The sequence below is a fragment of the Heteronotia binoei genome, chromosome 10 (genome assembly GCF_032191835.1).
Source record: "Heteronotia binoei isolate CCM8104 ecotype False Entrance Well chromosome 10, APGP_CSIRO_Hbin_v1, whole genome shotgun sequence".
In the NCBI taxonomy this organism is placed as follows: domain Eukaryota; kingdom Metazoa; phylum Chordata; class Lepidosauria; order Squamata; family Gekkonidae; genus Heteronotia; species Heteronotia binoei.
Window position 1 is genome coordinate 78,192,420 of NC_083232.1, and position 15,043 is coordinate 78,207,462.

Genomic DNA, 15,043 nt, shown 5'->3' on the forward strand with positions numbered 1-15,043 from the left:
CACCGATGATGAAGAAACTGGTCCAATGAACTGTACACAAAATATGGCTATAGTGCCATCATGTGACTACATAAAGATATTGCAACCAATATCTGATGCTTTGCCAAGTTTGACCATACAGGTGAAGTAGCATCTGAGCACATGGGAATGCTTTATACAGAAATTGGTTTGACAGGACAAGTAGATAAAATCAAGCTGGCTCCAATAACAACTTTGTTAGCAATTGCAAAAATAGAGATTGTGAAGAAGTGGAAACATAAGAAAGGGTCTTCAATTTGCAATTCGTAGGATTCTATTTGGAACCACTTTATGTTGGGTAAAATGGATTATTCTACAGAAATTCAAAATTTTGAAGTCTGTTGTAAAATTTTCAAGCAATCTGTTTTCCTATTGTTAAGTTCTTGCAAGATAAGGAAATTGTTTCTTCATATACACATTATCAAGAGCTATAGAATTTTAGACTTAAGGAACTCTGTAGAAAAGCATATGTCCTGAACTTTTCTCTGTGTGTTGTGCCTGATTAAGATTTTTGGTTTAGTTTTGTATTGTTTTGTTGTATATGTCATATATGTATGACTGAATATTTAATAAAAAAAATAAAAAATACAGAGCCATTCTACTGTTCCATCTAACTGGCAGCTAATCTCCAGGACCTCTAGCAGATAAGGGTCTCTTCCAACATTTGCTAACCAAGGGACCTGGGACCTTCAGCTTGCAAAGCCTGTGCTCTGCCACCAGTGTCTCACTATAGCAGAGATAAGGTTGCCAAGTCCAATTCAAGAAATATCAGGGGACTTTGGGGGTGGGGCCAGGAGACTTTGGGGGTGAAGCCAGGAGCAAGGTTGGGACAAGCATCATTGCACTCCAAAGGGAGTTCTGGCCATCACATTTAAAGGGACTGCACACCTTTTAAATGCCTTCCCTCCAATGGATAATGAAGGATAGGGGCACCTTCTTTTGGGAATCATAGAATTGGACCCCTTGGCTCAATCCTTTTGAACCATGGAGGATATTTTGGAGAGAGGCACAGGAAGGTATGCTGAAAATTTGGTGCCTCTACCTCAAAAAACAGCTCCCACCCCCTAGAGCCCCAGATACCCGCAGATCAATTCATCATTATACCCTATGGGAATCGGTCTCCACAGGGAATAAAGGAGTGCCCAGCAGACATTTCCCTTCCCTCCCCCCACTTTCTGATGACCCTGAAGCGGGGGGAGGGCCTCCAAACCAGGGGATTGGCAACCCTAAGCAAAGACTATAATTTCTACTATTAGCAGAGGCATTTTGCACGTCGACCTCACATAAGGGAATACTGGCAAAGCAGAAAGCTAAGGTAGGGGGGAAATACAAATATCTTCCAGTGATAAGACCCTCTTTGCAGAGTTTACATCTCTTTTCCACTGTATTTAGTATGCAGAGTAGTATTTAGTAGGCAGAGAGTATTTAGTATGCAGCAAGAATGGAGCCAAATTAATCTCAGGAAGCAAATAATTCTACAGTCTGAGGGTGGCAACCACTGACAAGGCCCTGTCTCATGTGCCCACCTGTCCTAAGGCCAAAAGAGGAAGAACAAAGGAAATGTACTTCCACAGTATCTATACCAATAAAGCTTTTGATTGATTGACCTCTGCGGCAAGCAGGAAACAGAAGTACTCTTTATCATTATACAATGATAAAAAATGCACCTAAAAATGGCAGAGTACCATATCATCTGAATGTTATATTTATTGTGTGGACTGCCATTGAGAGATGCCGCTTCATGGTTATATAACTGTTTGAAGACATTATAATTTTGCCTACATATTGTGTTCTTTTTTTACATACCTTTTATACCTCCACCATGTAACTGTTTTTATTTTTCAGGGCCAAAAGAGACATAAAGGTTAACAGGGCTCCATAAGTCTGGTAAAATATAAAATTCATTTCTGCACAGATGCAATTTGGATCAGGACCATGTGAGAAGAAGGGATTTAACCTTCGCGCCCTACTCAGTTTTACTACCAAAACTGAGCTTTCTGTGTAGTCGTTAGCATTTCCAAGGGGTAAACATACAGATTTTAAAAGGACACAAATATTGCTTATGGAAAATCTAAATATGGAAAATAACTTCATAGAAAAATTGTTTGCTTTTTTAGATTATGTATATTCTAAAGGTCCAAAGGACTGTAAAATTCCACTAAAATATGCAGACTTTGTTATTTACTAAAGCTGTAATTGTTTCCTGATTTGTTTTACTGCTTGATTTCTTGTAGATGTTATTTTAATGCTGCCATGAGATGTTTGTGCATTTCCTTGTAAATATATTTTGTTTGTTGTTTGTTCAATAAAGTTTATTTTACAATTTTTTAAAAAGGATGCATGTTTCTCCAGTTTAAAACTTCTAGCAGTATAGAATGCACAATTACAATTCAGACAACTTAGCAGGGCTTGGAGAGATAAATCCACTCTTCTTTCCCCGTTTAATATCTGGTTATTATCTAAGCTGCACGTGTTTGTTTGTGTGATCTCTGTCATGCCTGCTTTGACTCTTACTTCTAATAACAATGACTGGCAATAAATGCCATCTCCAGTCTTCGGCAAGGTTGAGATGGGTGGGAGTGACCTTCAAGCCTGGAAGACGCATGCGAAACTGCTTTTTACTAGCCACGGTCAGCTTCTGTGAACCTGGATTTAGGAGAAGAATTTCCCTTCCTGGGCTTGTACTGCACAGAAGTCTCAACATTTACTTATTTATAATGTTCAGGAAGCAAAGTCAACAAGACTAGACTACTTACGAGCAAATCGTGAAAGTGGCCGAGCATTTTTGTCTCCCGTCTCATTGGCAACTGAAAGATAAAAGAAAGCACCTTTTAAAATGCATCTATTGCTAGTAATGGTGAACCATGGTTTCCATCAGGCTAAAAAGCATGCAGGAGTTTTCTTTCACTTCTACCTGTGCCTTGGATACTACTTCCAGACTGATTCCCCACTAGGCTTGTTCCAGCATCAGAGCTCTTTTCCACCCAGTGCTTCCACCCAATTTCGCACAAGCTGCTGCGCAGCTGTGACTCGCCCCGCCTTTTTCCTGTGGCAAACAATATCCTCTGAAAACCAGTTTCTGCTTGCCATGGGAAAGACACAAGGCAAGTCACAGCTGTGCAGCAACTTATGCAAAATTGGATGGAAGCGTTGGAGGGGGGGGAGCTCTGACGTCAGAACAAGCCTAATGGGGAATCAGTCCCAGTCTCGTTCTTACAACATCTTAGCAGGCACAAGCTAATGGGTTGAAAACAACTGGCTTTATTGACAATGAAAAATGAAAGAGAGGTCCTCTGGCCACTGGAAGAGGCTATGTTGAGAATTATCGGACTTACATGTCAAGGCCATGTGAGGCTGGGCTGTAGAGTGGACTTGGGCAAGACTTAGCAAAAAAGCTAACTGGATTCAGCCCTGTTTCTCCCTGTCCCCCTTCTGTGTTCACCTGTTGACTAAGAAGCTAACTGGATTCAGCCCTGTTTCTCCCTGTCCCCCTTCTATGTTCACCTGTTGACTAAGAAGCTAACTGGATTCAGCCCTGTTTCTCCCTGTCCCCCTTCTGTGTTCACCTGTTGACTAAGGGCGTTTTCGCACTGACCTTAATCAGCAGCAACGTCCCTCTTCACCGCGCAGGATCTGCGTGGATTTCGCACCAATTGCTGTGGAGCACCCGGAAGAGCCGCAAAGTCCCGCGGCTTTTGCGGCGCAAATGGAAACCGCCAAAACCCAGTTTCCATTTGCGCCGCAAAAGCTGTGAGACTTTGCGGCTCTTCCGGGTGCTCCGCAGCAATTGGTGCGAAATCTGCACAGATCCTGCGCGGTGAAGAGGGACGTCGCTGCCGATTAAGGTCAGTGCAAAAACGCCCTAAGACTAGCATAATGGCTGCCAGAAAAGACACCTGAATTTGCTGTGTCTTCCATTTCAGGAGTTGTCTTGCCACTTGGCTTTTCATGCAATGAACTGCTCCTCATTTATAGATTGAGAGAACATTCATGGAAAAAGAAGAGATGCACCAAAACCATAAAAACCAACTTTAATTTAAAACATCACAGGGATAGTACAGTCTAATAACAGTTCTTTTCCCACACAGTCTCCTAGAATTCCTCTCCTCCCTGCAATTCCTGTCCCATGTGATCTTTGTCCACATGGACCTCACAATCCCTGGCTCTGCTTTTTCAGTTATACTTTTTCCTACAAGTGGAAAAGACTGGTATGATCCAAGCCCTGCTGGACGTTGTTCTACAGAAGTGTTATTGTTGTTGTTTTTAGTTTTAATATGTGTTATTGTTACATATCTACATTAATTGCTTTTAGTTCTACTGCTCTCTGATAGCTTTAAATATCTTTGGTGGGGGAAAGCACTGATAAGTCATAGCTGACTTACAGTGATGGCATAGGTTTTTCAGAATCCCATGCATCACAGAGTTAGAAGGGGCTATACGGGCCTTCTAGTCCAACCTCCTGTTCAGTGCAGCATCAGAAGTGGTTTGTCATTGCCTGCCAGGGCTGGATCTACATATTTTTTGAGGAAGGGCAAAAGTAAAAAAAAATGCGCCCACACTCAAAAAATGCTGCCTCCCCTACCCAGCTAGAGTGCTGCCTCCCCTACCCAGGGGGAGGGGAAAACTCGGGGCTGCTTTTCCACCCTTGCTGAGAGGGAGTGAAAGGAGCTGATCTGATCTGCCTTCCTCCCCATTTAAATGTGGGGAAGAGGCAGATCCAGGCGCGGGGCTCTTTTTACCACCTCTCTGACTTGCGGAGGGGGGGCGGGAAGGAGACAGAGAATCGCACATGAAACTCCGCAACTTAGTTTGCCCTCCCCCATCACTTTTAATACTAGACACCCATTGCAGGGACTATGAATCCAGGATGACTTTTTTTCCAGCATACATTTGAGAATCGGATGGGTCCGATTTCTCTTTTCTTCCTCAGCCTTCCTAAGCCACTTGGGCACGTTGCGGCTGTCTGGGAGATGGAGGAAGAAAGTTCTACTTCCTCGTGTCACCGTTTACTCCTCTGCAGACTTCTTGTCTCCAGGGGGAGGAGGCCACAGACTAACTACCCTGCTCTTAAAAAGAAACTCTAAAAGGGAGGAAGAGGAGAAAGTTTAGGCAAAGTTAGAGCCCAGGCTGGATTTCATGGCTGGGAAAATTCCAGGCACTGAGTCCCCAAAAGTCTTCTGGGCATCCCTGGGGAGTCAGGGTGCAAGATCGCTGACATCATCCCCAGGGGACAGTTGGTCAACGCTGCTCCTAGGCAGGGGCCATTGCAAGTTCTGTTGACTTGCCAGCCCAGAGGGGTTTCAGCCTCTGTGCCAGGCAGTCGAGTGAAGCATCCCCCATCTGAGCCAAGCCAAAGGGTTGGGGACCAATTCAGATGGATGTCGCCACTCAGGGCCGGATCTGGGGGGGGGGCTCCACCTCCTCTCAGCAAGGGTGGAAAAGTAGCCCGTTTTCCCCTCCCTCTGGGTAGGGGAGGCAGCACTCTAGCGCTAGTGCTGCCCCCCCACACATTTAAATTTGGGGGAATCAGATCCAGGCACGGGGGCTTTTTTCACTGCCTCTCTGCGGAGAGGCAGTGAAAGGAGCCGATCTACCTCGCTTCCCATTTAAAGATCCCGACCAGCCAGCTGGCCACGGGGTCTTTAAATGGGGAGGGAGGCAGATGGGAGGTGCCGGGCTGCTTTTGATGCCTCTCTGAAAGAGAGAGAGAGGCGGGAAAAGCAGCTGATCTGCTGGGCTGCTGGCTTGCTCCTCTCACTTGCCCCTCAGGGAGCGCCCAATTTGGTGCCCCCCCAGCACCACCGGGGGCAAGGTACCCCATGTGCCCCCCCCTAGATCCGGCCCTGTTGCCTGCCTCTGTAAATAGGTTTCAACTCTGTAAATATCTTAACCATCCATCTTTCTAAAAAAGGAAGAAAGAAAAAAAATCACAAATGCTGTAAATAGACTGTGAATTATTTGATACTGTTACTTATATTCTTCTGCCAAAAAAGTGAAAAAGACAAGTGGTTTTATAGCCTGTTTGCCTGTACGTTAAAGAGTCTCAGAGCAGCTTACAATCACCTTTTCCTTCCTCTCCCTACAACAGACACCTTGTGAGGCTGAGAGAGTTTGGAGAGAACTGTGACTAGTCCAAAGTCACTCAAGCAGGCTTCCTGTGGAGGAGGAGTAGAGAATCAAACCTGACTGTCCACACCATGCTGGTGCGCTTTGTCTCTGACACACACACATTCACACCACTGTTAAAATTCTGTCATATGTACTGTGTCATTTTCTTAGTATAACAATGTGTTCCTTATTGTGAAGCCTCCACAGGAGTCAAGCAACCCTGCCAAGGAAATCAAACAGCTAGTTTCTTGACTCAGGAAGGCCAAAGTTATAGGACATGCCTATCAGTGTCTTCCTCTTTTCCCAAGAAATATCATCATACCTCTCTCATGGGGATACAGGCTTTTCAGTTGGCTCCTTTAGGTATATCTGTGACAGCATCTTCCTTGCACAGATTCTAACAAATCCACCTTCGTGCTTTGAAAGGACATATTCTGCTGCACCTCATACAGGTACAGAAGACATAAGAACAGACCAAGCTGAGTCTTTTTTTTCTTTCTGGTGATTTTGACAATCCTGACATCTAAAAGGAAGGTGAAAGTTGCTGTTGCCTCAGTACTTGGATATTGGCAATTTACTGGGCAGCCAGTGTCTGGCTTTCTGCTCACATCAACCAGTAGATGGAAGTGTTACAACACACTCATTTGTGAAGGAGTCTGCTGTCCCCTCCCAAACATAGCTTCAGATTTGGTACCTTACACCATTCACTTCCCAAAACTCTACATCCTCTATACTAGTCCAGAGGATTACAGTACCTTCTTCCTCATAAGGTAACCGTGTTTCTCTAAGCCAAGCACATTTTAAAAGCTGATCCAATGAGTTTCAGTTTCTGGTTTCTCTAAACACAAGCACACAGGGCTTTTTTTTTTTTTTTTTTTAGCAGAAATGCATAGGAATGCAGTTTTGGCTGGCTTGGTGTCAGGGGTGTGGCCTAATATGCAAATGAGTTCCTGCTGGGCTTTTTTCTACCCAAAAAAGCCCTGCGAGCACACATTTTTAAAAATGTATTAATCTTAAGATTAGAAATTGTGAGGAAAGCCCCTCCAAGTCTGTTTTAAGCTCTGTTTACAATCAAAATCCCAGGCTAGCATTCATTGGGTTGGAATTCATTCAGTGTACAGATGGCATACCCTCTTGTACTAGAAGAAAATTTTGTTTCTCTAAGATCCCAATCCTCTTACATCACTTCCTCTTTCCTGGAATGCAGTAATGGATGGGGGGAGGGAAGCACAAGAGCTGCATAGGGTTGCCAATCCCCAGGTGGGGCAGGGGATCCCCCAGTTTGGAGACCCTCCCCCCGCTTCAGGGTCATCGGAAAGCAAGGGGGAAGGATGTCTGCTGGGCACTCATTATTCCCTATGGAGACTGATTCCCATAGGGAATAATGGAGAATTGATCAGAAGTTATCTGGGGCTCTAGGGAGGGGGGGGACTGTTTTCTGACATAGAGGCACCAAATTTGCAAAATAGCTCCCAATTGCCTATCCTCAAAAGACCCTCCAGGTTTCAAAAAGATTTGACCCAGGGGTCCAATTCTATGATCCCCAAAAGAAGGTGCCCCTATCCTTCATTATTTCCAGTGGAGGGAAGGCATTTAAAAGGTGTGCAATACCTTTAAATGTGATGGCCAGAACTCCCTTTGGAGTTCAAATATGCTTGTCACACTAGGGTGGCCACACCGTCCCGGGAGCCCGGGAATGTCCCGGTTCTGGCCACCCAATCCCGCCTCCCGGGCTGCCTATACCGGGACCATTAAAGGTCCCGGTTTAGCCAGCCCCGGAGGCAGTGGGCCGCGGGCGCCGGCGGGGAAGGCGGCGAGTGAGGGAGGGAGCGTCCCTGCGCCTGCGCAGAGCCCCTGCGCACGCGCAGGGACGCTCCCTCCCTCACTCGCCGCCTTCCCCGCCCACGCGCGGGGCCCGGCGGCGGTGGTGGAGGCCTCTCCGTGGCCTCCGCTGGTCGCTGGAAGCCCTCCAGAGACTCTGGAGGGCCTCCAGCGACCAGCGGAGGCCGCGGAGAGGCCGCGGAGCACCCGGCGCTGGTCCCGGAAGGCCTTCCAGAGCCTCTGGAAGGCCTTCCGGGACCAGCGCCGACCAGCGAAGGCCTCCCCGCGGCTTCCGCTGGTCCCTGGAGGCCCTCCAGAGTCTCTGGAGGGCTTCCAGGGACCAGCGGAGGCCGCGGGGACGCCGCGGAGCACCCGGCGCTGGTCCCGGAAGGCCTTCCAGAGCCTTTGGAAGGCCTTCCGGGACCAGCGCCGACCAGCGAAGGCCTCCCCGCGGCCTCCGCTGGTCCCTGGAGGCCCTCCAGAGTCTCTGGAGGGCCTCCAGGGACCAGCGGAGGCCGCGGGGACGCCACGGAGCACCCGGCGCTGGTCCCGGAAGGCCTTCCAGAGCCTCTGGAAGGCCTTCCGGGACCAGCGCCGACCAGCGAAGGCCTCCCCGCGGCCTCCGCTGGTCCCTGGAGGCCCTCCAGAGACTCTGGAGGGCCTCCAGGGACCAGCGGAGGCCGCGGGGACGCCGCGGAGCACCCGGCGCTGGTCCCGGAAGGCCTTCCAGAGCCTCTGGAAGGCCTTCCGGGACCAGCACCGACCAGCGAAGGCCTCCCCGCGGCCTCCGCTGGTCCCTGGAGGCCCTCCAGAGACTCTGGAGGGCCTCCAGGGACCACCGGAGGCTGCGGGGACGCCGCGGAGCACCCGGCGCTGGTCCCGGAAGGCCTTCCAGAGCCTCTGGAAGGCCTTCCGGGACCAGCGCCGACCAGCGAAGGCCTCCCCGCGGCCTCCGCTGGTCCCTGGAGGCCCTCCAGAGTCTCTGGAGGGCCTCCAGGGACCAGCGGAGGCCGCGGGGACGCCGCGGAGCACCCGGCGCTGGTCCCGGAAGGCCTTCCAGAGCCTCTGGAAGGCCTTCCGGGACCAGCGCCGACCAGCGAAGGCCTCCCCGCGGCCTCCGCTGGTCCCTGGAGGCCCTCCAGAGTCTCTGGAGGGCCTCCAGGGACCAGCGGAGGCCGCGGGGATGCCGCGGAGCACCCGGCGCTGGTCCCGGAAGGCCTTCCAGAGCCTCTGGAAGGCCTTCCGGGACCAGCACCGACCAGCGAAGGCCTCCCTGCGGCCTCCGCTGGTCCCTGGAGGCCCTCCAGAGTCTCTGGAGGGCCTCCAGGGACCAGCGGAGGCCGCGGAGAGGCCGCAGAGCAGCCGGCGCTGGTCCCTGGAGGCCTCCAGAGACCAACGCCGGTAGCGGAGAGGCCCGGCGCTGGTCCCTGGAGGCCTCCAGAGGCCAGCGCCGGCAGCTCCCTCCCTCCCTCGCCGCGAGGCCGCCGCCGCAGGACTCGCCGCCGCCGCAGGACTCGCCGCCGCCCTGGAAGCAGGTAAGGGGGCCGAAAGCAGGGGGGCAGGGGGCGGCCTTCCTTTCTTCCCTCCCTCCTCCCTCCCTCCCTCCCTCCCTCCCTTCCTTCCTTCCTTCCTTCCCTCACTCCCCTTCCTTCCTTCCCTCCCTCCTCCCTTCCTTCCTTTCTTCCTTCCTTCCTTCCCTCCCTTCCCTCACTCCCTTCCCTTCCTTCCTTCCCTCCCTCCTCCCTTCCTTCCTTTCTTTCTTCCTTCCTTCCCTCCCTCCCTCCCTCCCCCCTTCCTTCCCTCCCTCCCCCTTCCTTCCTTCCTTCCTTCCTTCCTTCCTTCCTTCCTTCCTTCCTTCCTTCCTTCCTTCCTTCCTTCCTTCCCTCCCTCCCTCCCCTTCCCTTCCCTTCCCTTCCCTTCCCTCCCTCCTTATGTTCTTATGTGACACAGAGTGTTGGACTGGAGGGGCCACTGGTCTGATCTAACAGGGCTTCTCTTATGTTCTTATGTGACACAGAGTGTTGGACTGGAGGGGCCACTGGCCTGATCTAACAGGGCTTCTCTTATGTTCTTATGTGACACAGAGTGTTGGACTGGAGGGGCCACTGGCCTGATCTAACAGGGCTTCTCTTATGTTCTTATGTGACACAGAGTGTTGGACTGGAGGGGCCACTGGCCTGATCTAACAGGGCTTCTCTTATGTTCTTATGTGACACAGAGTGGTGGAGTGGATGAGCCATTGGTCTGATGCAACAGGGCTTCTCTTATATTTTTATGTGGCACAGAGTGTTGGACTGGAGGGGCCATTGGTCTGATGCAACAGGGCTTCTCTTATATTTTTATGTGGCACAGAGTGTTGGACTGGAGGGGCCACTGGCCTGATGCAACAGGGCTTCTCTTATATTCTTATGTGACACAGAGTGTTGGACTGGAGGGGCCACTGGCCTGATGCAACAGGGCTTCTCTTATGTTCTTATGTGACGCAGAGTGTTGGACTGGATGGGCCACTGGCCTGATCCAACAGGGCTTCTCTTATGTTCTTATGTGACAATACTGACTTTGGTGGACCCAAGCACTGATTCAGTGTAAGGGAGCTTTGTGTTTGTGACTGGAGTAGATAATACTGACTTTGGTGGACCCAAGCACTGATTCAGTGTAAGGGAGCTTTGTGTTTGTGTCTTCTGGTGCAATTTTGTTCTCAGATCCTGTATTTACTTCATCAGTATATGGGATAAGGCACTTTCTCAACTGTGCTGCATAATGCAGCCTATTTATTTTGTCCTGTTGGCTCTGTTGGCTCTGTCTGCGCCACCTTCATCACTTTCGGGGTGTGGATCCCCCAGTGGGGTGGTCTCGTGACTCCCTCCGCCGGCTGTTTCTGATAGCCCTGCGCCCCCTCTTTCATTTGATATGTGTCCCGTGCGGGTGCCACCCTCCCGCCGGGAGATGCCGCAAAATGAGCCCCCTTGAGGCTTATGGCGGCAGGGCTCGGGGGAAGCGAGCTAGACTGCTGTTCTTTTGAGGGGTTATAGAGTGTTTCGAGCCCGTCCCTGTGGCATCGGTCCCATCGTTGTGGGGCCCAGGGGGCCGGCGCAGCGGCACGCTGAAGCAGCCTGTCGGTCACTTCCGGGTTCCTGTCCTGCATCTCGACCTGTGTTATTAGTGACAGGCTGCTTCGGCGTGCCGCTGCGCCGGCCCCCTGGGCCCCACAACGATGGGACCGATGCCACAGGGACGGGCTCGAAATACTCTATAACCCCTCAAAAGAACAGCAGTCTAGCTCGCTTCCCCCGAGCCCTGCCGCCATAAGCCTCAAGGGGGCTCATTTTGCAGCATCTCCCGGCGGGAGGGTGGCACCCGCACGGGACACATATCAAATGAAAGAGGGGGCGCAGGGCTATCAGAAACAGCCGGCGGAGGGAGTCGGGAGACCACCCCACTGGGGGATCCACACCCCGAAAGTGATGAAGGTGGCGCAGATAGAGCCAACAGAGCAAACAGGACAAAATAAATAGGCTGCATTATGCAGCACAGTTGAGAAAGTGCCTTATCCCATATACTGATGAAGTATATACAGGATTTCAGAACAAAATTGTTTCCGGCGGTGATATTTGGGGGATTTTTGGGGATGTCACAGGAAGTGCTGTGAAGTCACTTCCTGTTTTCGGCAGTGGCATTTGGGGGAAATGATGTCATTTGGGGGAAATGATGTCACAGGAAGTGATGTCACTTCCCATTTCCGGCAGGTGACGCGGGGAAATGATGTCACAGGAAGTGATGTCACTTCCTGTTTCCTGTGGTGGCGTGACGTCACCGGAAGTGACGTCACCGGAAGTGGCGTCACTTCCTGTTTCCGGCGGCGCGCGCACACCCCTACCTTCCCCCCCCCCCAACATGTCCCTGGCTGGCCTTCAGACATTATGGTCACCCTATGTCACACCCTTGCTCCTGGCTCCACCCCCAAAGTCCCCAGATATTTCTTGAATTGGACTTGGCAACCCTAGAGCTGCAGCAAGAGGAAGACAGAAGAGCCATACTCCATATACCAAATTCCTCTCACAGTAGGGTTGCGAACCACCTGGAGATCTCTCACTATTATAACTGATTTCCAGATGACCAAGATCCATTCCCCTTAAGAAAACAGCTGCTTTGGAGGGTGAATTCTATGGAATTCTACCCTGTTGAGGCCCTTGCCTTCCCTGAACCCTACCCTCCTCAGGCCCCATCCCCCGAAATCTCCAAGCATTTCCCACCCCAAAGCTGCTAACCCAGCTCACATTTCTTTGGATCTCATCATAGACATGTTTTTCTTCTAAAGACATGAAGAACCAATTAATAGGATTTTTAGAACTCTTTTCAATAAATTGCACTAAACGGTCACTAGTTATATAACTCAACTGTATAAACATTCTCATTCTAAGGCTGCTTCCATACAGAGATGATAACCTTTCCGATTGCATACTTCTGCAGCAGCAACAGCATTTCCACATGGAGATTTAGGTGTGCTTTGTCCTTCCTCCCATCATTTCCCCCGCCCACTCTATCTGTGGGCTTTTTGCCATTTGTAAAAACCATGTGTTCTTTGTATAGCACTACAATGCTTCAACACTACAGCAATACACCTAACAGATTTCCCCCCCCCCTCCAAACTGGCAAAAAGCCTGCCAGTGGTGAGGGGAAATGGTGCAAGAGAATGGCACCAGGGGAGGTGCTGGATGTGACGGAGGAGATGCAGAAATCTGCACCCTCCCTTTCAACCTTTGCCAAACCCACTCTGGAAATCATCTTACAGGAAAGGTGGTAAAAAGTAGCAACATGCTTGGAGTTATGGCCTTACACTGGGTTCCTCAAACCCCAGCTGAGATTTTCTTCCTTGGCCTCTGCTCACCCCTGGATCCTTTTATTTTCTTTTGCCCCTTTTCCACACACAGATTCACCACATGCTCCCTCAAGAAGACCTTTACACTACCCCATGTGCCATCTTCTGAGCAGGTAAATGTGGATGGTGTGGTTTCACTCCCCTTTTGCCCTTTCTCCCTTTCTGACCTCCAGGTCCCTTCTCCCTCCATCTAGAGGACTTTCCTGCATCCAGCTGCTCTTCAGTTCCTCGTCCAGTGGCCCACCTCCTCCATTTGACTCTGCAGACTATGGGGGGCAGGCAAATTCCTGCCCACTTGCCAGAGACATCCTGTCGCTTCCAGCTAGGGTTACCAAGTTGAATTCAAGAAATATCTGGGAACTTTGGGGGTGGAGCCAGGAGACTTTGAGGGTGGAGCCTGGAAGAATGTTGTGAGAAGCATAACTGAACTTCAAAGGGAGTTCTGGCCATCACATTCAAAAGTACTGCACACCTTTTAAATACCTTTCCTCCAGTGGACATAATGGATAGGGGCATCTTCTTTTGGTCCAATCTTTTTGAAACTTGGAGGGTGTTTTGAAGAAAGGCACTGGATGCTATGCTGCAAATTTGGTGAATCTACTTCAACAAACACCCTCCCCCCAGAGCCCCAGATGCCTGCAGGTAAATTCTCCATTATACCCTGTGGGAATGGGTCTGCATAGGGAATAGTGAAGTGTCCATCAGACATTTCCCTCCCCTGCCTTCTGATGACCCTGGAGCCGGGAGAGGGCCTCCAGAACTGGGGGATCCCCTCCCCCCACCTGGGGATTGTAAACACAATAAGGGGAGTTGTACACGAATGGTATCCCAACAAAGCCCTAAGGCAAACAACCCACAAAAACCTGCACAATGTTACACACATTTATTGACACATGGTATCATTATCACAAAAACTAGAAATTTATTAACATATGACGACTCACTAGCCACCTTCAATTGAGCAACGTGTATGGAGCCTAAGCTTCCAATGTTTCAAAAAGCTCAATGAAGACGTATAAAGTCCTTCTGCTTCTCCAAGTGGAATGTGTGTTTTGTTTCCATGAAGTCCACAGAAAGTCTCGAGTCCGACTTTGGATGTACCAGTGCAACAGTACACCGGTAGGTATCTGTTTCTCGAACGCTTCGTCAGGCGCATGCATACTACAGGGACTGATAAACCAGATATCTCAATCGTACAAACTTGCAAAGAGTCAGTCATCAGGAGTCAGTCATCAAGGAACTCCAGCCATTGATGACTGACTCTTTGCAAGTTTGTACGATTGAGATATCTGGTTTATCAGTCCCCGTAGTACGTATGCGCCTGATGAAGCATTCGAGAAATAGATACCTACCATGTACTGTTGTGCTGGTATGTCCAAAGCTGGACTCAGGACTTTCTGTGGACTTCGTGGAAACAAAACACACACTCCACTTGGAGAAGCTGAAGGACTATACGTCTTCATTGAGCTTTCTGAAACTTTGGAAGCTTAGGCTCCATAAACGTTGCTCAGTTGAAGGTGGCTAGTGAGTCGTCATATGTTAATAAATTTCTAGTTTTTGTGATAATGATACCATGTGTCAATAAGTGTGTGTAACATTGTGCAGCTTTTTTGTGAGTTACCCACCTGGGGATTGGCAACCCTACTTCCAGCTCAGTTGTGTTTACATCTGGCCAGACAGGTTGGAATGCAGCCACCCCACAGGTAGGTTTGGGGAACATTAGAGCAGAGCCAGGAGAAATCTAAAAGGCTGGCAAAAGCATGACAACACCATGTGGAAGTCAACATTAAATCCACTGCAATTTGGGAGGGAATGCAGAGCACGAGCTTTGTGCAGAAGCAACCCAAACATCTCCTGTTCTCCTCCCTATTTTCTCTCTCAAATCTGTGCCTTGGGGGGGGGGGGAAACTTCCAATTAGAAATGACATATGGATTTGTGCTGAGAAATCCAGGTCAACATTTTTTTTAAAAAAAAAAGAATAAAGTGTTATTGCTACTGTGCCTAAAAAAATATGAACCTCATGCACAAGCTGTGCCGATTCCCCCAAACATTCTGTGTCATGTGGAAAGAACATATGGCACATTTTAGACTATTTGCTTTCCCATGCATATATTTCACATCCAATTAAAGTGAGAATCAGGCATTAAAGAGACTGGGAGCTTTCAAAAATCTCTCAGGATTTAACATCTTGATGTAAGGAAGCAGCCCCCTGGGAA

General features: G+C 49.7%; 1 protein-coding gene across 2 annotated transcripts in view; it reads right to left on the minus strand.

Annotated features, from left to right (window-relative positions):
- PDE1C (phosphodiesterase 1C) overlaps positions 1 to 15,043 on the minus strand; it is a 355,641-nt gene that overhangs the window by 279,891 nt on the left and 60,707 nt on the right. For both annotated transcript variants that reach the window (XM_060247618.1, XM_060247621.1), the window contains exon 2: positions 2,775 to 2,825. In XM_060247618.1, coding sequence (XP_060103601.1) covers positions 2,775 to 2,825 — 51 coding nt within the window. The remainder of the gene's footprint in view (positions 1 to 2,774; positions 2,826 to 15,043) is intronic.